This window comes from Scleropages formosus, chromosome 8 (genome assembly GCF_900964775.1).
Source record: "Scleropages formosus chromosome 8, fSclFor1.1, whole genome shotgun sequence".
NCBI lineage: Eukaryota > Metazoa > Chordata > Actinopteri > Osteoglossiformes > Osteoglossidae > Scleropages > Scleropages formosus.
In genome coordinates this window covers 7,314,130-7,339,861 of record NC_041813.1, presented here as the reverse complement: position 1 = coordinate 7,339,861, position 25,732 = coordinate 7,314,130, and the positions used below count along the sequence as shown (strand labels likewise).

The 25,732-nt window shown below is 42.5% G+C and overlaps 3 protein-coding genes across 5 annotated transcripts in view; 1 reads left to right on the top strand and 2 right to left on the bottom strand.

Annotated features, from left to right (window-relative positions):
- abhd12 (abhydrolase domain containing 12, lysophospholipase) overlaps positions 1-4,164 on the bottom strand; it is a 28,603-nt gene extending 24,439 nt beyond the window's left edge. Inside the window, exons 1-2 of one of the 3 annotated variants that reach the window (XM_018724993.2) lie at positions 4,093-4,164; positions 3,058-3,238 (exon numbers count right to left, since the gene is read on the bottom strand). In XM_018724993.2, the coding sequence (XP_018580509.1) occupies positions 3,058-3,236 (179 nt within the window). In that variant the 5' untranslated portion in view covers positions 3,237-3,238; positions 4,093-4,164. Of the gene's footprint in view, positions 1-3,057; positions 3,466-4,092 lie in introns of those variants that run through there. The other 2 variants (XM_018724995.2, XM_018724994.2) reach the window with 2 other exon arrangements.
- Positions 4,165-4,378: 214 nt separating this feature from the next.
- Positions 4,379-6,343, top strand: gins1 (GINS complex subunit 1 (Psf1 homolog)). Its single transcript, XM_018724996.2, has 7 exons — positions 4,379-4,474; positions 4,714-4,778; positions 4,982-5,080; positions 5,188-5,278; positions 5,643-5,759; positions 6,005-6,079; positions 6,259-6,343. Exons 1-7 carry the CDS (start codon positions 4,400-4,402, stop codon positions 6,325-6,327), a joined length of 591 nt encoding a protein of 196 aa, XP_018580512.2. The 5' UTR covers positions 4,379-4,399; the 3' UTR covers positions 6,328-6,343.
- A 935-nt stretch (positions 6,344-7,278) lies between these two features.
- The window catches only part of ninl (ninein-like), a 33,187-nt gene continuing 14,733 nt past the window's right edge, over positions 7,279-25,732 (bottom strand). The window contains exons 8-28 of the mRNA XM_029254189.1: positions 23,788-23,955; positions 23,140-23,276; positions 22,402-22,542; positions 21,836-22,010; positions 21,419-21,529; positions 20,909-20,998; positions 18,499-18,640; positions 18,337-18,408; positions 18,122-18,243; positions 17,557-17,903; positions 15,028-16,266; positions 14,444-14,548; positions 14,099-14,168; positions 11,396-11,647; positions 11,156-11,269; positions 10,752-10,898; positions 10,047-10,202; positions 9,677-9,790; positions 9,254-9,463; positions 7,915-8,028; positions 7,279-7,478 (exon numbers count right to left, since the gene is read on the bottom strand). Of these exons, the coding sequence (XP_029110022.1) occupies positions 7,287-7,478; positions 7,915-8,028; positions 9,254-9,463; positions 9,677-9,790; positions 10,047-10,202; positions 10,752-10,898; positions 11,156-11,269; positions 11,396-11,647; positions 14,099-14,168; positions 14,444-14,548; positions 15,028-16,266; positions 17,557-17,903; positions 18,122-18,243; positions 18,337-18,408; positions 18,499-18,640; positions 20,909-20,998; positions 21,419-21,529; positions 21,836-22,010; positions 22,402-22,542; positions 23,140-23,276; positions 23,788-23,955 (4,218 nt within the window). The 3' untranslated portion in view covers positions 7,279-7,286. The remainder of the gene's footprint in view (positions 7,479-7,914; positions 8,029-9,253; positions 9,464-9,676; positions 9,791-10,046; positions 10,203-10,751; positions 10,899-11,155; positions 11,270-11,395; positions 11,648-14,098; positions 14,169-14,443; positions 14,549-15,027; positions 16,267-17,556; positions 17,904-18,121; positions 18,244-18,336; positions 18,409-18,498; positions 18,641-20,908; positions 20,999-21,418; positions 21,530-21,835; positions 22,011-22,401; positions 22,543-23,139; positions 23,277-23,787; positions 23,956-25,732) is intronic.

Genomic DNA, 25,732 nt, shown 5'->3' with positions numbered 1-25,732 from the left:
ACTCTTGGGCTCCACAGACCATGCTTTCACATGTGGGTTTACTCTTATTTAACTCGCAGATACTTTCTTCTTAAGTGACGTAGACATACGTTAGAGGTATGCGTGAAACAATTTCCACACGGGTTGCAAAATATATACAAATATATTTAATCAACGTTGCAGTATGAACACACATAAACAGCACAATCTTAACTAAAAGTACATGTTGGAGGTATTTTTCACTTCCCTGGCACAACAACACATTTTTATTTAGATTCATAAAATTCAGTGCAACCCAGTGACTTTTCCTTCTCCCTCCTAATTTAGAGATAGCATTGTTTCCTAGACACCTTATCTCAGTAATTGACAAATAAACAATTGTCTTAGCGGCTGATAGTTTGCTCTTTTTTTTTTTTGCCCCCTTGAAAAACCTAATTAGGGATTTTGCCAAAAGTAAGCATACCCGAACTGTGGAGGAAGTTCTATAATCATTCCAGCTTCATTACTCTCATGCCAGTGGTAACCTCATTCTGTCCAAAACTATCATTAGGGCTATGTTGTACATTAATGCTCATTTATTTGGAATTATAAACCCCTGAGCGCAGCCTCAAGGGGCAACAGAGTGAAATATCTATGACCAGTCCAGAGCCGGCCTGTCAAAATAGTCTGCATTTAAGGTAAATCAGACCGGTTTAAGTAGTAACTATGAATGTTCATTACCAAAAAAAAAAAAAAAAAAAAAAAAAAAAAAAAAATTTTCTGGGATGGGAAATTATAAGCGGCAACTCAAATCTTGAGTAGCAAATGAGGTTTTTTTTTTTTTTTTTTTTACATATTATACCAAACCTACAATGATCTGGGCCATTAATGACTCAGGATATTTCAAGGATGGCTTTCAAGAGTATTAAGACTCTAACCTTTTAAAAAGACTATCTGGATCCATCATTCTGGTTCTGTTTGCAACTCTGCTGATATTGTAACAGGAATAATTCTCCTTGGGGTGAAGTCCAAATTAATGGGACTCGTCTGATAGAACCTCCTTTCACGGAGCGCTGGGGGATCAGCATCTACGTATGATTTTTCGTAGTTTACCTGTCGAAAAGAGAACGGTGAATTCAAATGTACTCACAGACATCAGCCACTCAAAAAGCGTTCAGGAAAGGAGTGTCCAACTAACCACCCAATTTAACGCCTCCTTTAGCCACGTTCACCTTGCTTTCCAAATTACTTGATTTTCCTGTAAAATATGTCCACCGGCCCACATATGTAATAGCTAGCATATTACCATTGAGACTAAACATATCTCTCCTTGTGTCTGGTTAGAAAAAGTCAGATGAACGATTATCTGGTCACAAATATTGCAACAAAACTGTCCCGTTCAGACAATGCAAAATAAGAAACATACAATAATACGACGCACAGACGTCATGTTAGAATTCTGCTCTTGTAAGCTCACTGTTTTTAAATGAGTAACGATGCTTCAATCATATGTTTTCTGTGCATATTAACTCTTGATTCCTCTAAACCACTTTACCAGGTGAAATTCTTCCACACGGCAATGGTGTGTAGGTGTAGACTTGTACAGAGGCTGCAAATTCTCAGTATATCTAAGCTTCATAAATCTGTTGGTTTACTGACACTGGAGCATAAATATGAACGAGGAGAAGCTGACTATGTCGTCAAAGCAGTTTTGAGGACGCACTTCAGGAAAATCTGGCAGTGGGAGGCTCCTGACTGGTTTGACTAGAAACCCAGCACCAAACACCCACAATCCTGTCCAACAGAGGAGGCATTCATGACTAACAACATACATGTTCGTGCATTTCTCTTTTCATCCTGGATAGTTCATCAAAAGTTTCACCTTAATTTTCAGATTTATTTTGGACGGCTTAACTCATCAACTAATTATGGTTACAAACAGCAGCGGTACATACTGTATCTTCGCTGGTGAAGATGTCGCAATATTTCTGGTCAATAATGCGGACCATTTCACAGAGAGTAAGAACAGGTCATGAGATCTTCTGACTTCAATGATAACTTCCACAAGTTTCAGGGCAACAACACAAAACCTTTTTCTCATTCTGAGTACCAGCAAGACAAATCATGAATCACAATGATCCTTTACTGATGTGACACCATAGCAGCACAATACATGTTGACAGCCTGGGTGTGGATATTACCTTTACACCACTGCCAACCCACTACAGTGTGTTTGCATTCTTCACCTTACCTTATCTGGGTATTTAATAAAGTATGAGCTGCCAATTACTCCTTATGCCATTTACAGCACACAAGATTATAATAAAGTTCTGTTTTGCACAGACATTTAATTTAGAAATCTTGCAGTAGCTGCTCAAATTACATGGCTTAGGTTCAATTTTAGCTCCATTTCAGTGCATATACTGTAAATACTTTAGCAATGTCCCCATACATTTCTACTTGCGTTTTTAATAACTGTAAATACTGAAGTTAGACCCCCCCATCGCTCCTCCCGAGGAATAAGTCGTAAACAAGAGACTTCCAGAGTCCTCTATCCATACTTCCAATACTTAAGAGAAGTTATATTCTTCTAAACTCAAAGTTGAGTGATTCACAAAAAAAAAAAAAAAATTCAGAAGATGACAAAACATTTAAAACCACTGAAAATAAGCCTGATGGAAATAAATTTCATGCCAAAAAATTGTGTGCAAGAGATAGGGATTCACAAATTGTTTTCTGCAAGTACATCATGTTTGTCCTGTATTATAGGTCATTAAATATTTGGGGAAAACAACTGATGTTTGTCACCCACTTTGAATTGAACTACTGAAATGTAATGGGGAAAAAAAGGCAAACATGTTACATTATTAATAACTGCAGCACTACTGTACTCAGGTACAGATACAGATCAGTGAAGTACGCTACATATTATGCAGATACGCAAATATGTTATTTGATTGAATATGAAATTTGATTAGCGCACATGGTGCCGAAGGGCTCGCAGAGCTCCAGCAGCTCAGTGTTACACAGGAGAGCAGACGCTTTACTCCACGGATCCACGATCATCAGAGGACACGGATGGACAGCAACGACCCTCACCTTCTCGACGTCCTCCCCATGGGCTTCCGAGCAGCATCCAGAGGAGCGGAGTCGAGCACCACTTTGCCTTTCCTACGACAGCTCTTCGCGCCAGGGTTCAGGTTCGGGGTCGAGTCCAGCAGCGTGTTGGTGACGGCGCTGTCATGGTCCAGGGGCTGGGAGCTGTTCCGCTTTCGCATACCTGTAAAGTGTAAGTTCAGCTTGAGCTTGCAGTGAACCGAACAGTAAGCTGTTAAGAGTGCGTGGAATGAGGAAGGATGCCTGTTTGAAGGAGAAACGCGCAGCGTGGATGAGCTCGTACGAGGAGCCCTGACAATCAGCGCACTGTTTGGTGAGAAGGCAGACGAGATGCTGTGGAGCTCGGCAGCTGCGCAGCGGACACGCAGCGCGCGGCTACATTGTGCGCACGAGTGCAGTATCTGCAGAGATCAGCTGATCAGTCCGGCCCTCATTGGGCTTCCGCCCCACCGCAACCAATCACAGCGGCGCGGCTGCAGCCATGTTTGTGAGGGGCACAGATCTGACCCTCACACCGAAATGCGAACGTCACTGCTTTGTGCAGTATTTAAATTTTACTACATTTTAGATTTCACTTTAGAACAAATATGCCTGCATATCACAACTATAGTTCAACTGACAATACGTTTGAGTAAAGAAGACGTCTGGCTCAACAACTCAGTTGAGTTGTTCGTACAGACTGGTTTTCAGCTCTGCAAAAATTCTGTTGCAGCCAAATTATGCAAATACTGAAGCATATTTTAGTAACCGAGTAACTTAGATATTACTTTCAACCGATATTAATTACGAATAATCTGATAACTGACACCATCATTGATTATCATCATTTGAGTCTAGTTCCGTTTTCCAGGAGCCAGGTGAACGAACGGTTGTGCAACAAGTCTTGTTTGTTACAAGTTATCTTAAGCAAGTTAGTTATATAACAGAGACAGACTGAGGCCTGTTAAACAACTGTGTTAGTAACTGATAACAAATGCTCCAACTGTTGTTTCGCTGAGCCGAGACTGACTAACGTACAGAAACGTTTGGACGAGACCTGCTCACTCCGCCGCTTCCTCGCGGAGTTCCATGGACGTTCCTAAGGCCTCGGTTATGTTTGTCTCTTATCGGGACCGGTAACTTCCGCTTACGTGTTGACTATGACGTCACCAGTTCGACCGATGCCGCGAAATTGCTGTTTACACTCCGAGCGGAAAGTGTCGAATACCGATCGAAAAAGAGCCCGTTTCTCTCACATAGCTGCATTTAACGTGGTCACTTTTAGGGATAGTTGTAATTTGACTGATTTCGAGATTTACTGTACTATATATAGTTAACCGCTGAAATGTTTTGCGAGAAAGCAGTGGAACTAGTGAGAGAACTTCATCGACTCGGTGATGGACAGCTGCCTGCTTTCAATGTGAGTTACGCGGCGAGGCTCGTCGTGCACATAAATAAAATGATCTAATCTGCACGCTCCTGCTTGGTTTAGTTTGTTTTTAATTTGCTTGCCAAAGTTCGTAGCTCTGAAGAGCAGTCTGACTGGCTTGCGTTATATTATTATGTACGTGCACAGAACTGTGCTTGAATGTGACGTGTTGGCCTGTGTTTGGAGTTCTGTTCATGATCATGACTCATGAGTGCTGTGACCCCCCCCAGGAGGATAGCATTCGCCAGGTGCTTGAGGAGATGAAGGTGCTGTATGAACAGAACCAGGGCGATGTGTGAGTGCATCTACACTTTTGTCCGTTGAATAGAGATTATGATTGACAATGCTGTCTGGTTTTTGAGCTCTGTTCAATACTGTATTGTGCTGTTTCAAGTGATTGACTGAGTCTTTTGGTCGTCAGTCCAGTTCTGAAACCACTAGACCATTAATGCACTGACCTTTCCTTTCAATGATATGATTTATTTGTTACCCTGTCAGGAATGAGGCGAAGTCAGAAGGCAGGAGTGAGCTGATCCCAAGCATCAAGTTTCGACACTGCTGTTTGCTGAGAAACCAGCGGTGTGTGACAGCTTATCTGTAGGTGCTCTTCTCGCACTTTTGCGCGTCACTTCTTCTGCAAGTTTCATACAAATGGGGTAACGAATGACAAGAGCTTGCGTTCTTCTTCTAAACCGCTTCCACAGCTACGACAGACTGCTACGCATCCGAGCGCTACGGTGGGAGTACGGAAGCGTGCTCCCGGCGGCCATCCGGTTCCACATGTGTGCAGAGGAGGTGAACTTTTCTTGCCGCATTTTATTTTTACAACGCAATACAACTAGGTTTTTATTCTTCACTCTGATCTTGTTGGCATCGTTTCCCTCAGGGTGGCAATGGGGGTCAAGAATGGAAATGGCTTCTGGCTTTGACAAAACTCAATTTGAACTATTCTTCAAATTGTACATTTTTCAGTAGTTAATTTGTTATACACACATCTGATTTGTAGATAAATGGCAGTGTGAGCCATAATTTATGGTCATAGCTGTTATTCATGTTGGGTAACTAGCTTTAGTATTGAATTTTTCCTTAAACTCAAAGGAATGTTGGAATTTTCTAGTAAACATAAGCTCTGATTACATGCATTTTACATTATGAACAGCTGGAATGGTTCAACCAGTACAAGAAGTCACTGGCAACATATATGAGGTCACTTGGGGGAGAAGAGGGACTGGACATCACACAGGACAGGAAGCCACCAAAGAGTCTGTATATAGAGGTGAGGAAAGAATGTTTATTTTGGAGTAACAGATTACCACATGGTTGTCCCCCCCACCCCCTTTGTTATTCTACGTCATTATGTGATGTAACGCTAAGTGTATTGTCAAGACATGGCTCAGAGCAACTGTCATCCTCTCCCGTACATCTGTAAAAGTGTGGAATTAAAGTGAACCTCGAGTGCCTATTTCCGCAGTTAGGCCTATCACTGACATTAAAATTTGCCCTTTTGTTTCTTTTTCACAGGTTCGCTGTTTGAAAGATCATGGAGAGTTTGAAATAGATGATGGCACTATCATTCTTCTGAAGAAAAACAGCCAGGTACAGTAAAAATACACATGCATTAATGGATGGAGACATTTGTTAACGGTTGAAACTGCTTTTCATTTTGAAATTGTAGGACAAGTTAATGTTATTTACTCTGCCCTTTAAATAATTTAAAAAAATAAAATGCTGACTTTTTGAAACTGAAGTCTCTGATTTTCTGACTGTCTTCGCAGCACTTCCTTCCACGTTGGAAATGTGAGCAGCTGATTCGTCAAGGAGTCCTTGAGCACGTCATCTCTTGAGCCATTCGAGATTGCAATCGTCGCAGCTCGGTACCTTGGCTTCCATTATGCTTTTCAAATTAACAGGCAGTTCGTTGAAGTTTAGTTTCTGTAACCTGTTTTACAGCTTTTCAGTTGTCAAACGTTACTTGTTTAAAATAACTGGACAAACAACCATTTTGTACATGGCTTTGGCCTAATGTCATTGGAAGCTACAATTTTAGCTTTGATAGTCATTTTTTTATAATACCTTAATACTTCACATTTGAAGACAAACCGTTAAACAAGTGTTCATTTAACAATCTTAAGTTGAAAACATTTATTGTACAGCAGTGCATCACGAATAAAAATGTTTTTGTCCCTCCAAGGTTGAACTTGTTTTTATATCAAAACTTTACATTTTAAGAATACTGTGCTTCAAGATTTTAAACAACACTGTTTCCTTTGCTACCACTGGAATGCCTAACATGACTACGGCAGCCTTTCTCCTATTCAAGTCATCTGGGCGGAAAAGTGTGTTCACCTTGTGATAAATACTGCTCACCAGATAGTCGCTCCTATTTTCCTGTAATACACAGGAGAATGTGAAGTCTACCACATTCGATAACCATGCATTCCAGTACTATCTAATACTGGTCTAAAGCTTTTGTCATTCTAATCAAGTGATGTACCTTTGCAATGACAATTTACAGTAAAATTACACAGAATTGATCATAAAAAATTAAAATGTGGTCTCTTGATTGGTTCATGATTAAGAAAAAACTATACAGTACCCTGACAGCAGAAGCCATTTTTGTGCAGTTATACTTTTCTTCAAGAAGATGCTGCCTGACTGGTTTATGGAGTACCTCAGATGACCTGCACAGATGTAAACGGCAGCCCTGAAATTACACATTCAAGTTGAATGGTGAAGGAGAAGGCAGGTTAGCCTGTGAGGTTATGGCTTTTTATGCGCTATACTGGCGGACATGGGAAGGCTTCTACACGCTGAGGGATGCAGGGGCAATCTTGCGCAACAGAATGTTGAGGGCAGCAATTTTCTCCTCCAGTATGTAGTTCTTCCTCTCGGCGCACTTCTGCCGCTGCTCTGTTACCTGCACAGCCTTCATGAGCTGCGAGTTTTCCACATACAGGTCCTTCAGCAGCACATCTAATTTGGCATTCTTGGACAACTGGGGATCACGGACAGACCTCAGTTAGTAAGGTGCTCCGGTGATTTCTACTTTCATTGTATTTGGATGACGCCAAAGTGACTTACAAGCATCTACCCATCCATAAACAGAGGAATTTGGCGCACACACTAAGAGCCCCCGTAGGAAATCCAAGCAAACGCAGGAAGAACATGCAAACTAGACAGTCGGATTTAAAGGGGGAAAGCTACGAGGCACCAGTGGCACTAGCTGTGCCACCTAGTTCATCAAGATGCATAACTTCTCAATGAAATAAGACCCCATAGAAGTGACATGCAGGTCTGGTCTTATGTACAACATAAGATTTCAGGGGTTTAATTCAAGGAAATGTGACCACTGACCTGGGATGACCTACACCAAAATACAGCCTACAATAATGTCAATATCAATATACTTGCTTCATTGGAGAGAAAATTACCTGTTCCTTCAGCTGGATGACCTTCTCCTGCAGCACCATGCGGAGATTCTTCACTTTGGCATCAGCCTCCTCCATCTTCTCCTCCATCCATTTCATTGCTTTTTCATACTGCTCCTGAATACGGAGACAAAAAAAAAAAAAAAAGCTCTACAGCTATCACGGGATACCATAATGTCAAGGCAAGATTATTACATAGAAGTTTTAGAGGTCTCTCTGCGGTAAAGTCAGAGGATATCAACGGGTTGTGTGAATCTGCAATATATAGTGTGTGCATACACTGTAAAAATGTTAAATTTTTATGGTTAAATGCACAGAAGCCGAGTTACCAATTATATAACTACAGTTAAACTAAAACATGTTATAAAGTCTCTGTAGTATATAAATTTGCCTTACTTAACACAATACTAACGTGTGCTTTCCTGTTCCTTTCATTGCAATACAGCGTGCAGTTATTCTTTTGTGTTTAAAAATGTTCTAGTATAAAATCATGAAGGCAATGCTTTAGTTTTTGAGCTAATTTCAACAGTGGTGAAACAAATTCATCCTGTATTTCTGTATCTTCAGTTAAATGCAAACATGATGCATTTAAGTACATTTTGAACATTTTTCCCCAAAGTATCAGTTACTTTACACCTAATTTTCTAATAGATGATCCTAGAGTGTAGATTTATTAAAGGGCATCAGAAATATATATATATATACACACACACATATATATATATATATATATATGTATTTATATAGATATGTAAATTGAAAAAATATTTTAAACCATGTTTAAATGTTTTAAAATGTTATAAACCTCTAATCTTCAAATGTTAAATATACACACAGTCAGGTCTGTAAATATTTGGACAGTGACAATTTTCATCCTTTTGGCTCTGTACGCCACCAAAATGGATTTGAAATGAAACAATAAAGGTGTAAATCAGTGTAGACTTTCAGCTTTAAGGGTTTTGTCAAAAATATTATATGAACCTTGTCGGAATTACAACCATTTTTATACGTAGTCCCCCAATTTTAGGGCCTCAAAAGTAATTATACAAATTAAAAAAAAAAAAATCATAAATTAATCATTGTTAATACTTGGTTGCAAATCCTTTGCAGCCCATAGCAGCCTGAGGTCTGCAGCCCATAGGCTTCACGAAACAGTTTCTTCCCTGGTGATGCTCTGCCAGGCCTTCATTGCAGCAGTGCTCAGCTCCTGCTTGTTCTTGGGGCATTTTGCCTTCAGCTTTTCCTTCCACATATTTACAGCATTTTTACAGTTTATGTACAGGTGAACAACTTTACCTACGGCACCTTATGTGTTTGTGGGCAGACAAACGGCCACTGCTACCTGCTGTAGTCCCATGTGTGTGCTGGCTTGATGGGCTTGGTGATTGAGCTGCCCCTCCAGCTGCTCTACACGCCGGTGCTCTTCGGCAAGCCGGGCTTCAATTTGGCACAGCCGTTCCCTCCACCCCTGGTCTAGCTGCTCCCTCAGTTGCTGCAGTTCCCTAGCATGCTGGGACTGTGCCAGAGCCAGGGCTGTGTCCGCCTGCAGCCGCTGAATCGGCAGACAGATCATCACTAATATGGCGAACGTCAACGGCCAAGAAATGCAAACAGTTCACAAGGAGGTAGGCTGATTCCACCACGACTGGTGTATAAAATGAACAAGCTTTATGATATTTAAACATCGCCATAATACTCGAACTGCATGTAACAATTCTATTGTGGTGGTCCATATAAGTAAGAGCACTTTTGTTGGGATCCTCACCTGTTCCTGAGCTTGCTGGACATCCATCTCCAGTTTTGCCTGTTTGGTCTTCAGTGTGTGACTCTCCTGGTTCACCTTATGAACTTCACACTCTTGGACTTTAAGTTGGCTCACCTAAGAGAGACAGAACCACTTAAATACACGGTATCGGGTGTCACTGATATAAGGAAACAGAAGTACACTGGGTGAGCCAAAAAGACTGCAGCCTTGAGTTTAGCTGGACTGCTGTATAAATACCAGGTTAACACTTTTTCTTTTAGGAACCTAAATGAGAATTGCGCTCTGTGTACTGTACATTCCTCACCCCTTTCAGATCACGTGAGAAATTAGGTGAACACTGTGGCATCATCCCAGCATCGGGCAACCCGACCTTACAGAAGAGTTCCTGGTTCTGGGATCGCAGACTTTGGCACTCGCGCCTCAGGGCCTCGGCCTCCTCCTCCATCTGCTGCTGCTGCTGGTGGGCCACCCTCAGCTGCTCCTTCCCCTGGCGCATCCTCTCTACACTGCTTTCCAATTCTTGTACCTATGATACAGAGCAATCGTATTTGCAGACAATGGGCAACTGAACCTTGGACTCACAGAGTCCTGCACCGGGTGACACAATGCTTAGTTATAGCTTCCGTTAAAATAATTGAAAATTATTCTTACTGGCTGAAAAATGTTGCACAGTACACAACCACACACATTTGCATGGCAATGCTGAATTTTGCATGACTGTACTACAAAAAAAACCTGACGAGAAACATGTAAAATGGGTGTTCATTATAAAAACAAATCTGAACTGTGTATGAAGACAGATAGAAGTCTCACTCTCACCCACTCAGACGCTGTGCGGACTGAGTCACTTGCAGCGGGCAAGTGGGTAGGTGGAGACATGGTGATTCACATGCGCCGCACACACACTCAATAGCTGCAACATCACACTGAATTCTGTTTCAAAGATAGAAATATATTCAACACTACAGCCTAACTGCCAGCACCTAAAGGCTTAGAACTTCTGAAGAAGCCAAGGCACAGGCATCACAACTTCGTCGTCACGGTGGAGCGTTTTTCGTGCAGATCGGAGCGTTACCTTGTCCTCGAATTCCTGCAGTGTCTTCTGGCAGGTGGTTGCCTCCTGGGCCTGGAGCGCTTTGTCCAGGTTTGTAGCATGGAGCTGGGACCGCAGCTGCTCCGTCTGGGTGTTGAGAGAGCAGAGGGACTCCTGGAGTTGCTCCACCTGTCAAACACACACCCAATCGCAGCATATTTTACCAACGCGAACAAAAAACCCTGATGCGGTGGGATGACACTGAATTTAAAAGAGACATAGCTCAGGGGTACTGTTGGGAATTTTTGGGCCCGAGATAAAATCCATGGCCAAAACACCACTCTAAAAATGTAGAACGTGTTATAATTTTCACGATGCCTCTTGCAAATAACCCTCAGTACAAACAGATACGGTTACTCATGTCTCACAACAACTGGTTTCCCCACCTTGAGGGTCCTCTCATCAGCCTCCTTTAGAAGCCTTTTCTTTTCTTCCTCCTGCCAACGGTACTTCAGGGTCAACCCGGACAGCTCGGCCTCCGCGGCAGACAGCTGGTGGAGCTGAGGAGCGCCACAGCACAGAAATTGCAATGATGCACTTAACAACATGAGAAAATTGGGTTGTTCACAGAGCAGTGCGATGTCAACAAGTGCTGTGTTTTATAGGGGTGTTACACTATCACATACCTTCTCCTTGGCTGCCCCCAGCTTGTGCTCCAGCTGCTCCTTCTCACGCTCCTGTCGATTCAAGCTCTCCCGCAACTCTGAAACCGCAACCAACTCCTCCTCTCTTTCCTGCGACAGCTGCTCCAGGCGCTCCGTCAGCAGCCGCACCGCCTCCTGGTCGGAGCGAAGACTCCGCATCAGCTCCGCATTTTCCCCACTCAACTCCAAGTTCCGGCCGCTCAGCTCCAGCACCTCTTCGCGGTGCCTGGCGTTCTGAAAAGCACGTACATACTTAGCACCCCCGAACGGACTTGCTCTCTACCAACCATTACGCATCCCACCCTGTCCCTGTTCCATTGCCTTCTCTTTTCACGCAACTTCATTGAAACAAATCCCGTCTTCAAAGCCAAATGACATTACACTAACAGGAGCTCATAAAAACAATTCAACCTGATCAGTTTAAGAACAGGTTGCTAGTAGGTATACTTGACAAAAAATGCTGGGAAAGAATTGTGCGTACAAAATGGTTAAGGGAAAGTAGACATTCAAGGTTCAGCTTTTTCTTATTTTCATATATTACTGTATATTTTCCCATGCTTTTGAACCTGAAAAAGTCAAATATGACAATTATTTTGGTGTCAGATGTTTGGTAGCATGGAGCCTACAGTTTTGATCACTGAAGTTCAAGTTTTATTTGCCTTTGTCGCATACACAACCATACTTAGTACGACGTGCGGCGAAATGCTTTTCCGACCGTCCATAAAACAGACTGATAGAAGATATAACATAAACAAGGGAATACAAAAAAAAAAAAAAAAAAAAGTAGAAATTAGAAATATTCTGCAGAAGTATGAAGAATATACAATGATGAAAATAGGATAGAATAAATAAAATAGTGGCAAAAGCTGAAAAAAAACATACATATAGTGGTCTAAAAATGTGGCATAACAGAAAGATAATAAAGATGTATTAGAGATATACAACAAAATACAGATGTGGAGTCCAATATTAAAGGTTAAATAAAAAAAGTGCAAAATGTTCAATGTTGTACAGAAAAAAAAAAAAATCTGCAATATTCGACTCGGATAGTGAGTCGGAGAAGTCGTGACGGCAGCCGATCTCACCGGCGCCATATTGCATATTTTATGGGGCAGGCAAGCAACAAACACTACTATAACTTCTGAACAAGATAAACCAAACAGTAAAGGTAGAAAATGAAAGCTTTTTAATTCGTCTTCACATAGTGGAAATCTCAACATAGAAAAATAAAGCACGTAAATGTCTACTTTCAACCAAAAAAACATTTTGCACAATATTAGCAAATTCACAGTTTTATATTTTAAGAAACTACAATGTAAAATGTCCCTTAAAAATGAATAACCAGAAAAATCCTAGAAAACATATCATGCTTGACTACAACAAGCATTAACTTTGCAGTCATTGAGACCTTTCCTGAACCTCTCAAATCGTAACAGATGTTCACACTGCAAATGGGATTACCAGAGACCCAAAGCAAAGTTACTCATTCTTATTCCATGTTCTGTAATGTCATTTACTACCTTGAGGGACTTGACATAATTCTTAGCTCTTAAATTCCTCAGGCAGTGGCCAAGCATCCACAAGTTCTAATAGCCAGCAAGTGCTAATGTTCAAGGCTTCAAACAAGAAATGTGATTCTGGTCCAATGAGATTAACACGAGTGGTGTTCTCGGCGACTTTCTGGAACACCGGTTTTTCTCTTCTGAATCTTTTTGGCCTCTTAGTGGAACATATTGAGAGCCACCATACGCGTCTTGATGCGAGCCACCAACATGACATTAACAGCGTCATGCGGTAGCTTCCGAGCTGCTGCTTTTCCAGCATTTTCACATAGTCTGCATGCAAAGGAAGAACTGCAAAGCTTGTCCGTTTGTTGGCTGTGAACCACTTATGGAAGAAGATGGGTAGCCTACAAGGAAGGTTTCAATGATTGATTTTGTTAATAGGGCAACTTGGGACCTGCTTCTGCCTCTGTACTGGTCACTATCTTGAGATCCTGGAATATCTTGCCAATGTTTGCATAATTTCAGTGTTTGTTCAGGTGTGTACAAATCACACAATCATAACCTTACATGAAAAATAATTCAGGTGACCTGTGATGACATGCATTAACTGATGTCATAGGCAGATTAAGGTTAGGTGATGTCACCACCAGTGACATGTCCAGTAAAACATGTAAGGACTTGCATGGTGTGATAATCATCCCATTGTACAACCTGATAACATGTTATAACACGCTAAAATTTAGAAACCCAAGATTCATGAGTGGGGAAAAATGTAACTATGTGAGCCTTGCCTAATTATATGTTACTCAAACTGTGTAAAACTTACATAATTTCACCTTCTAATGATTTTACCAATTTAAAATCATATGATAGGTCTTCAGTTTCACTGGCTTTCATGACATCTTAAATATTGCTTCATCTTGTTATGTTGAAAAGTTCTAGCAATAATTGCCGTTTGTGTACCCCAGAAATAGGTGTTTTTAGCCGCTTTCCGTGGTCAAAATTTTAGGCTTGATGAGCCAACGCTTCCCAACATCTGAGACCAAAATGGTTGTCATATTCAGCTTGTTCAGATTCAAAAGCTAGGAAAAAGTACAGTAACACATGAAAACAAAAAGAAGTGCAGTAATGTGGAAGATGAGTTAGTATTGTCAACTTGCCCACTTTGAAATTCACTTGCCTCCTTATACAGTCTCTCCACCTCCTCTCTGCTTTTCTCATGTTCTTTCTCCATCTCCTCCAGGTTCTTTCTAGTTAATCAAAGTTGGATTGAACGAGTTGAGTTTTCAGTTGTTGAAAAGGAAATGCAAAACATATGGTCTCAGATCAACTGGTTTGAAAGAGGAGGGGTAAAAAAAAAAAAACTTCAAGTCAAAGCATCAGGATCAATGTGAACATAGATTTACAGGACTTTACAGAGTATAATGTAGGCTTTATTAACTTATGCTGGCAAATGAGAATGTCAGAAGCTTTAGATAAAGATTACAAACTAAATTAACATGGTCAAACTGTCCGTTTGACGTACCTTTTCTTGCTGACCTCGTCCTCGAGCCTCTCTATATCCTGCTGCACCCTGGAGTGTCTATTCTTCAACACCGTGTTCTCCGTAGTGACCTCAGTAAGCTGCCTCCTTAGGGTCACAACAAAAAGTGGGAGGGCACCAAAATCACGATCCAGCTTACTCCATCCCCCAAAAAATATTTTCAAATAATCAAGGATAAAGTGGTCCACGAGCCATCCGTGCACATTAGTTGCGGAAAAGAACCTAACTGAAGCACACAAAGTTTAGAAGCCACAATTTGGCCAAATGCATATATGTAAAAATATCAACGATCCATGCAATCAGTTAGCAAGACTCTGAAATGTTAACGCATACCATTTGATGCATTGTGACAACATGCTTGCTAATATCTTGGAAGTTATTGCCGAGTCCTGATTCATTCCATCGCTTAGTCTTAAAAGCTTCCCAAAGAAGAACTACTATCACAGTGCAAGCAAAGTTGTAGTTAGTCATGCCTTAGTTGTTCCAGCCTCCAGCGTGGCACGAAACGTTCAACGATGAGGCAGGTTAGTTGTTCTTCCTCAGTAAGCAGTCTGCAGATTACGAACCTATGCGGACTGGACTGGTCCATGGCAGCCTCTACAGCCATAACTAGCTTCTCCATGTCCTGGAGCTGCTCCCTCATTCTGTTCTTCTCCCTCTCAAATTCCTCCTCCACACATCGTGTTTGGGCCTGGGCCTCCTGCAAGGCTTTTTGAAGGATGCTACAGGAATGACCACTTTGTTGCATTTGAGCACACAGTGCCCGTTCCTTGTCTTCCAGTTGGATGGTCAACAACTGAACTTTGTTGGCAAGGTCCTTACACAGCTCCTCCTGATGTTCCAGCATGTTCTTTGTCTGTGTAACATTATTCATCAAATGGCCCCTCTCTGCAGCTTCAGTTTCTAGCTGGACCTGAAGGGCTAGGACAAACTTGTTCTTAAAGTTGAAGCAGAAGGACAAGTCCTGTATGACTCTCCTGAGCTTGGACAATTCCACCTCCAACTCCTGGATCTGGAAGGACAGCTGAACTGTCAGACAGGTGTCCTGACTGTTCCTCTGGAGGGTGCCCACTCCCTGCTCCCTCTCTGAGCAAAGTATGGGATGCATATGCTCAACCTTGCTCTTCTCTTGCCTCAAAGGATCCATCAGGCGTTCCTCACTGTTCCTTCGATGGATCAAATGGTCTTTTTGATAGTTAAATGTTTGCAGCTTCTCTGGTGCAGCACTTTGTCTCTCTAGCCCCTCCTCCAGCTTGGCTTTTTCCTCTTCTATAGATTTCAACTCTGTTGCCTTCTTCAGGAGAGATGCCTCACTGCTTCTCAGCACTTCCTGCATTTCCTCCAGCTTATCCTCCTCCTCCCTCACTTCCTTCAAGAGAGTCTCATACTCCCCATTTGTAATTCTTAACTCGCTGGCCAACTCAGATAGCTTACAGAGGAGTGTGTTTTCCTGCATTTTCATCACTTCTAGCTCTTCTTTGGTGCACATGCCTGTGGCCAAGCACTGGAGCAAGGTCTCTTGGGATTTCAGTGAAGCAACACACTCAATAGACTGGGAATGCCTTTTCTTCAGCTCAACCTCCAGATCCCTGCTATGCACCTTCACCTTTGCGCCCTGTGACTCCAGGGTGCGGATCTTGTCCTGCAGTGACCAAGCTTCATTCTTGTGGGCGTCCTCAAGCCGCTTCCACTCTTGGGAACCCTGGGCCTCAAGTTCCTGCTCCCATGCTTCTTGCTCCTGAAGAGTACACTGGACCTCAGTGTATTGTGGCATGGCTCTGGCCAACTGCTGCTTCACCTCCTCCCTATAGGTATTGGGTGGCGTGCGGAATGAAGCGGTACAACAGAACACCATCCAGAAAAACTGCAAATTTCCTTCTCACCTTCAACTTCTGGTTTAGACTTTCAGGAGGACCTAATTTGACATTAGAGCTGGAACCATTCCTCAGGTAACTTAATTAAAACCCTTGATTAAAATTTTGTGCCTCAAAGATTCCTTCCATCTGTATACCACATACCTGTCATTTCTATGCACACTACTGTGGAACAGCAGAGCACACAGAGTTGCGCCAGTATGTGATGCTGTTGATGTGATATGTGTGATATGACTGCACTGATTGAGAGTTGGAGGATTTTATATTTTTTGAGAGGTGTACCCTCGCAATATCTTTGACCACCCTTAAACGCCATTGGTTGTGGTACCGTACCTTTTGTTTCTCTGCCAATTGCCATTACACCTTGCATATGTGATTCCATCTGTTGTTGTTCTACCTTCTTGGGAATTGAATTTTGCCTCCTACAAATCCCAGAAGGCCTTCCAAGAAAATCGTACTTTAATGTTTATTGAAACCATGTGGAGGGGGGCATGGCGACGCAGTGGGTTTGGCCGGGTCCTGCTCTATGGTGGGTCTGGGGTTCGAGTCCCACTTGGGGTGCCTTGTGACGGACTGGCGTCCCATCCTGGGTGTGTCCCCCTCCAGCCTTACGCCCCGAGTTGCCAGGTAAGGCTCCGGTTCCCCGCGACCCCGTATGGGATAAGCGGCTCAGAAAGAGTGTGAGTGTGAGTGTGTGTGTGTGTGTGTGTGTGTGTGAGAAACCATGTGCTCCTGTAAGGTTTACATTATGCCCAAGCTGTAAAATAATGTAGTTCTGAAATTTAAGTTGCACTACATTTTATAATAGGAACTTTGAATGGTAAAATGTGAAAGCAATGCTGGTTTATTTTATTATGACCTATGTAAAGGTTTCACCTTTAAAAATAATCTGAAATATATTTATGGTTAAATGATTTCAGGAAATATGATTTTTTTTAAAATCTGAAGTGTGATTAATGTGGCCCTCAACGGCTAAACAAGTTAAATTTGCACTTTAGATTATAGTTTTGTTTCATTGAATATGCCACAAAAAAAAAAGCCTAAAAGTCTACAAAAATGGAGACTTTTACAAATTCCCCCGAACTGATGTCTCACTTTAAAACAAATATTTTAAGTAATCAGAAACAAATGGTGGTTTGGTATGTAACAGACGTTACATAAACCCCCTTCTCCTTAATTCCCTAGTGGCTCATAAATGATTATTAAGATGATCACACCCACCTGACCAGCTGTACCTCCTGATCCATCTTCAGTTTGAGCTCCGCTTCTAGCTGTTCCTTCTCAGAGGTGAGTTTCTGCACAAGGTTTGAGATCTCCCTGGCGTAGTTCTGCTCCAGTTCGGCCCGCTCACGTTGGGCCCGCTTCTCCTGCTCAGGGCCCCAGGCGCTGGCCTGAAACTGGGCCTGCAGCTGCACCAGGCTCTCCCGGAGTCGTGCCTCACGCTCCTCTGCCAGAGCCTTCTGCTCCTCCAACTCACTGATCTCCAATTTGAAGCCCTGCGAGATGTCTTTACGCTCCACCTCCATGTTGCGTCGCATCAGCTCCAGGCTGCGCTCGTAGAAGTTCACCTGTAAAAGGCAGGCGGACAGGTCACAATCTTTAGAAATGGCTCCGATAAAACTATCCACAAGGATAACGGTCTGCAGTACTACGAGAAATGCAAAATGTCAGAACCAAAGATGCTAAAAGCTAAGCACAGTCATATCGATCCAAATCAGTCACATGATGATAACATTAATACACCACGCAGCTGGCAGATCATTCTCATGTGATCAGTTGTGCATACCTTAGTTTCAAGATCAATCTTCAGCTCTTGCACCTCCTGGTTGTGCTTCTCCTTCAGCAGCTCCACAAACAGCTCTGAATTAATACTCATGTTGCCCGGTAGGCTCTCTAGAGAGCCCAAGGCTACAGGAAGCCACACAGGAAAAGCTCTTTAAACACGTGAATTGTTATGCCCAAGGTGAGAGGCAAATAGCTGGGATACATAAGGATTCCTACCATCCGTATTTGTGACGGGGAGCTTCTTCCTGGTGATGAGGGGAGCGCCCTTCTTCTTCTTCTCAGGGTCATCTAGGGAAGAGGAGCAAAAAGGTAAACACCCTCAGCCGTTAGGATACGTGACATCGTGGCCACTGTGAGGAAACTGAAGAGAGGTGTTACCAGAATCAGACTCCGTCATTTGCTCTTGAAGACTCGGCCAGGCGCCTGTAGAAATCCTATCCTTCCGGGATCTCGTCCCCAGTCCCTGGCTCTTCAGTACCTCCAGCTCAGAGTTCAACTCATCGTTTCTATCCCGAAGTTCCTGCAGATCACAAATATGATAAAGTGCTGCATGAGAAGGGGAACCAAATGTGATACCAGGTAAAAGCACCACTGCATGCAAAGGGTTTAATTACACACAGAAAAAACCCCTAAAACCCTACTGCAACAGCAACCAGCGCACACAGAAATATCCGTTATTGTGTGCAAAACTGCATGAAGAGATCATTGAAATTTAAGGGTAGCTTGTGCCCTTATTTTGCTCAGCGGGGTCAGTCTTATTTTTTAAGCCAAACTGGATGAGAAAATTGTCTTACAGTAATGAGATGTCCTCAGCATTTTTGCTCACAATAGCAGCAGCATCGATGACTTGGCAAAAATTTTGCTATCATCATCTTAGCCCCAAGATTTTCAAGAATATCCTCTTACAGTAAAGAAAACTGATGAGGTATTAAGGGTTACAGAGGGGAAAAAAAGATTAAAAAACAAAAGATCAGCTCATCTTGAATGTTTACATTTTAATGAGTCATCATGGAAGAATTGAGAGGTTATGATCAGCACTTGAGCAAATGTAACCGTAATGAGAAACATGTCAAGAGACCATTACTTCACTTAAAATATTTTTGTTTCTAGCAGACTGAGATTAACAATATTTTGTATTATTTCACGTTAAGATTTTAACTTTGGGGTGCTGTAAAAAATGCTATTAAAACTACATGCAATTATAAATATTTTAAATCCAGACATTACAGTAATGAAATTTAAGTAAAAAAATGCAGTAACACAGTGGGTCCTCTGACAAACTTAACCTGGAATGAAAGTTGGTATGTTACTCCAAAACTTAGTTGAATGCAACATTAAGTTGGCAAGGGGCTCATTATCATGTTTTCATATATGCAGATCTTGTGTAACATAAACCAGAAGAACGTGCCTTTGGACTAAGCGTACATCGTACTGTCTGCCCGTTACTGCAATGCACTTTTGTTTACTCTGTGTTGTATATCGCGTTGGAGAAAAGCAACTGCCAAATGAATAAATGTAAATGTCAGCAACCCAAACGTCTCTGTGGGTTGAGAGGCAGCAGTGATGTTTTTTTTGGACAGGAACATTGTGGCACCATGTAGTCTTTCTCCTTCTCGCCAAGACCAGGCTGGAAAAAAAACAAGCATTGTGCACATGCCTGGATGTTCTCAGTCCCCTGGCTGGGTATTTTTTAGCTTTTGTAAACAAGAAAGCACAATAAAGAACCATGATCAGAGCCAGAGCAGGGTGCTGACAAACTTGAAACAGCACTTACTATCCACAATCGCAACCTGTCGGTGCACGATGTGAAGCGAAATGGAACGATAGCTCCGTTCACGAGAGAAAAAAAAAAAAGACTACATAAAGTTCAGAAGATGAGGACCCACTAAATGCATTTAAAAAATTATTTTATCTCAAAACACGTAGAGGATCGTAATATATTTAGAGTACCTTCGTTTTTTTTCAAAATGGTACTGAAGACCGGTAGCTCATCACGCTTAAGTAGCTGAAATTACCGCAAATGTCATCATCATCGGTTCATGGGACTCACCCAGTACAACACTGGGTGAAGTATTCAGGCCTCTTCTAAAGCTTTATCTAATAGTTCACAATTTATACATCTCAAGAGCAGCCACAAAATCCCCAAAGAAGGATCTACTCTACAGGACAATGAGAAGCATTTCCAACCATCCTTCATGATAAAACACTTCCTTTCACAAGACCGCAGTCAAAACTTAAAATGCTCACCTTCACTTTCTAAGATCCCCAAACCAGGCATCAGGGGCACAAGAACAAAAGAGACAGGCTTCGCTGATTCTTTGCCCATTTTTCGCTAGTAATCTCAGAGACAGTTTTGCTAGGCCGAGCTTCGGAGAGCTGGCACTCGAAGGCAAATGAAGGAAGCGGGTTTTCCGCAAACGGAACAGCTCTGTACATACGAGTGAAAAGGAACCACCGTTCCAAGTGTCGCTCTGGCTAGAGAAGCCTGGCGCAACCGTCAAGCAACGGACACGAGTGCTAATGCTAACGCTAATTAGCATTAGCATTACTCATTGTTATTGTTTTGTGCAGTATTATCTATTGCTTTTCTTCATAGTCTGTGGAGGAGCATTCAAGAAAAATTTCATAATACTTGTACGTGGTACTTGTACCTATGACAAACTGGAAACTTAAGTTAAAACTTAATGCTAATGCCAATGCTAATGTCAAGAAAAGAAGCCAGCCAGAGTCCTTCAGCTGTAGTGCACTTGGTCCCACGCACAGCAGCCCATGCAAAACACCCACTCACCCGACACTGCTGCTCATACTCTCTGATGATGTCGGCAAAGCGCTCCTCCTGACCCAGCAGGCCCTCGTGGCCCGTGTCCAGAAGGCCCAGCTGTCAGCCGAATGAATGCAACACGGAAACATAGCACACTTTCAATCGACTGTGTCCTGACCCCTTTTTTTGTTGTTAAACAAATGCAAGTTTTGACAGTTTGCAACAAGGAAAAAAAAAAAGAAAGTGTGGAGTGAAGACAGTTTGATTTTACCCACGGCAGAAAGTTACATTATACTACATGTAAAAATGGCGGCTTTATCTCACCAAGAGTATAATAATTGCTATCAATAGTAACAACAATACTCAACTACAGTTAAACTTAATTTTATGTCCCAGCTGAATGACAAGTCTTTGTAACTGTAGTTAATGAGAAGGACTGCCAGCAGATAAAGGACCCCTTGAAATCTTATAGAGAACAGAAACTTCAAGTGGTATGGGAATGATGGACCATAGCAAGCATAACCAAAGAAGCTTTACCTTATCCAGAAGAAGGTGGTCCAAGTCTTTCTGTAGCCTGGAGATGGTCGTTTCTGAGTCAGAAAGTCTTCCCCTCAGTAGACTCACCTCCTTCTCCAAGCGGCTGTTCTCCTGTTAAACCAAAGAGAACAAGGTTGACAGACAGACTTATACAGACATCCCTCACTGGGAGAGAGTGGGGCAGTTACTGGAGATAATCTACAGGGAGACAGAAAGGACCACTGTATCACAGACCAAAAGACTGTCCCAGGAATGGGAACAAAATGAGCAACATGTGCTATTGGGTTCTTCTCATAATTTTCTGACCGACTTAACAGCATGATGCATTTTACTTGTGATACTCAGAAACAGTTAACCTGCTGTACGAATAATTAAAAAGGAAGGTGCACGAAGCAGGTGCCGGGTGGCACCACTCACCTCATTGGCAGCAGAAACTTCTTCCTGCAGATTCACCTCCTTTACCCGCAGGCTGTCCACCTCCCGCTGCAGCCGTGTCCGTTCCTGCTCAGCCTGCTGCAAAAGCACCTCCCTCTCCATCTCCGACTCGGTCCTTAGCGACATCAGTTTATCCCGGTACTCCTGCTCAAGACCCCTGACAAAGAGAAGGTTTCGCTCGTTGAGGCACAAAAGTGGAGCTCAAGGGCAGGTGTTCCTCCAGACATGGACGGTGATCAACCTGTATTCCTGTAAACCCAGAGAAAGTACATGAATCTATTCCTCATAAGCTCTCAAAGAAGTCAATCAGGCTCTATCGGGGAGCAGCCCATCACAATAACATCCATCAAGGGACCAAGAGACTTTCTTCCTGTTGTTCAAACTGTAACAAGGACACACACACACACCTTATTTCGTAGACAGCATTTCCGTCCTAGATCTTCCAGCACAACCAGCCCAACAGGCCCTCCAGCAGGCAGAGCAACTGATGACTTTAAAGAGCCCAGAGCAAACAGAAGGAACGGGAAGGGCAACTGAATGAGGCCAACCTGATTCTGGTTTCATTGAATGACTCCATTGTGGTGTGGCGGTCATCCACCTCCCTGACCAGGTATAGGTTGCGCTGCTCAGCCCGTTCCAGGTCCAACTTGGCCTTGTCCCGCTCTCTGCGAGCCTGATCTGCCTGGACCCTAAGGACAAGCCACAAGAAAATTTAACCACAAGAACTGTAGGCTATGCAAATTACCCTGGATAAGACAGTCTGCAACAATTGTATATTACTCTATAACCATATAATTTCTTGGCTTTGCATTACATTTCATGAAAGTTGGACAAAATGTTAAACATTTCAGGGAACACAAAATCTGCATTCCTTTATAACTCTAGGCTTTTAGAAAGCATAAAAGACAACAATGTATCCTGCTGAGTGACCAAGTAGAAGCACCGAGAATGAATCAAGTTAGTGCTGCTACTTGCTACCTCTAGATGGGAGTGACACAAAAGGGCCAAATGAATTTTGAAGATAAAAAAGATAATTTGACTCATGGGGGGGAGGCAGTATTTTGAGTTTTCAATCTTCAAATAAGGACTGGATTACACACAAACAGCCATGCCAGATAAATAACTATCCTAATATGGACAGGAGAAATGAAAACCTGCCCTGAGACCCTCGGGGGCTTGAACTTCTAGTGCTTTACTGCACTGCTTGAACAGATAAGTAGTGAAGTGAATGTAAAGCAGCCCGTGGCCTGGGAGTGTGCAAGGGAGGTGTGAGGATACAGACATACTGTAGGAATTGGATTTCGTTCTTATAGGAGACGAGGGCCGCCTGGTGGATGCTGTTCCCGCTGACCAGCAGCTCATTGTCCAAGGCCAAGCTCAACTCAGCCAGGCTCAGCTTCTCCTCCAGCGAGAATTCTAAAGTCTGAGTGCAGACAGGAGATCCACACAAATTAATCATTTGCCACAGAATAACCAAATAAATGCATAATTTCTAAAAAGGAGATAATAGCCAGAAAAAAAACAAACAGTAAATGAGGGCAAAAAAAAAAAATCAGGTTATTTCATCCAGACCAATAAATTTCAATGTATTTTAGAACTAACACGTCACTTTAGCCATTACAAATTATATATGAGCTTAAATTTTTTTAAATTAACTCTATTTAACTAAAGTCTATGAGCACTTTTACAAAAATACCCTGTGCCACTAACATTCACGTGTGCTTTTAACAGTACCAAAGTACATATGTAAAGATGCACCTTGAGCCAGAATTTAAATGGGCCAAAAATACTTAGAAAGAAGCGCCAAAATTATCACGACAAACATCCTACAGCGGAAGAAAAATAAATGCTCAGAAGTCCTATGGAGATGTATGTATCTGCAGAAATCAATGCACGGAGCCACCCCGTATCTCAATGATACACTCTGCACTCACCTGTAGGATCTCCTGGCTATTCCTGACGCCCTCCTCATTCCAGAGAGCAACGACGCACTCGGGGCTGCCGCAGCCTGATCCATCATCCAGCCGGGTCAGCAGCCTCTGGCCCACGGTGGCCGACAGCAGCGAGCGTGAGGCCGACCGCACTGGGCTGTCCACGAAGGACTGTGGAAGAGCAGGGACCCAGCGGGCCAGGCGAGAGCGCGAGCCCTCAGGTTAGTACCCAGCTCAGTCCCGCTGCCGTACCTCAACATGTACCCATCAGATACTCCCTACCCCAAGGAACTGATGCAAACCCTTCAGCATGCAAATGCACAAAAACAAACTTTCGAGCTCAGACTTCACTTCTACACTTTCATCTCAGTGCAAGATCAAGAACGCTTTTAATTACATGTCTCTCCCCCAACTAACAAGCTCTTTCAATGATGCAGCACCTAATCTTCCTTAGCCTAGATTCAGTGTAGCCTAGTTTCTCCTATCTGCTGCACCAGCCTCTGAACTGGATTGCGTTTTCTGTAATAGCCAGCTGTTTCCCACCACACCTGGATCATTCCACAAGAGACTTGCCATCTCTGGGTGCCACGCACAGAGACATATTATGGAATTGGCTACACCCTGCACATCTACTAGTACAGGATGTCGCATGAACAGGGGGACCTTTACCGAAAGAGAGTAAATGCCTGGGCTTTCACAAACATTCGTCCCACCCCATGATAGCAAGCCACAGCCAGCAATCGGGCCAGATGAGCAGTACATCATCCTGAGCGCTGCCTGCCAGTTTGCCCGTCTGCCTCTACTCTGTGTGGAGAGTATCCCAGGCTGAAGATAGATAATTGGCAGAGGGTGGGTGGAGCCTAACTGGCTTCTGCTTGGATCACTTTCATTTACAAATTACCATGTGAAAGGAGCTTCGAGCAGTCTGTGTGGAAGGCAGGCCATCGCTCAATTAGCTGCCTTGGTTGACTGCTTTAAAATAAGGATAAGCATCTAGTCTTGGCCTAAACTTCTGACTTCATTCTTTTTATTGAGAGTGGTTGTATAATCAAATTAAAAAACCATCCAGGCAGAATTTAAAAATTAAATGTGTCTGGAATGTTTAATGCAAGCGTCGGGGGGGAAAAAAAGGATCTTGGCAGAGATATCCAATGCAAAAGCACTTAAGTAAGGAAAAATGAATATTCCCCCCTAGTTATGGAACCCTGAAGACACTGGGAACTGTAATACAAAGATGATGATTGATAATGAAACTAGATGATTTTTTTTTTTTTTAATCTGCTTTTAAAATAATGAGTGCCGATCGCCCGATTTTACATACTTTCACCACTGACAAGTTAACTATTTTAATTAGATGGTGTTATAAGACTAAAAAAATTGTTAATTTTCAGCATTTATCTCCAGGTTGAACCTAAATTAATTGTGTAAATGTGGAATACAATGCCTGTCGGAGGGAGGTACCAAAACAATCTCCCTCACCAGTGAAAGGAGAAAATAAAACAGAGCGTTAAATATCTATTATTCTAGAGGTACGGCGTTTGTCTCCAGGATGCCACGGATATCATCAGCTGAAATTTAATACAAATGTCATGTACGCACAACTGTGAGGCAATGGATTCACTGAGATTTTCTCCTTTAATATTATTCTAAGCATTTAAATTAGTTCGTACCAGTTCAATGAAATTGTTCAGCAAATGCTGACTTACTTGTATTCTTTTCTATAGAAAAAATTCTCTTGCACAGCAAGAGTAATTCTTCCAGAGTATCGGCTAATAAGGTGAATTTTTGTAAAACTAACTCTTAATTAGTGCTCATTTAAAAAAAAAAATAAATAAACCGCAAAAAACGTTCACCCATTTTTTCCAGAAACCAAAATTCCTGCGTTGGATTTTTTCCCATGTTTAAAAAGATAACTCAAAACCAAGTCCTGACCGGCTTTCTTTTTTAG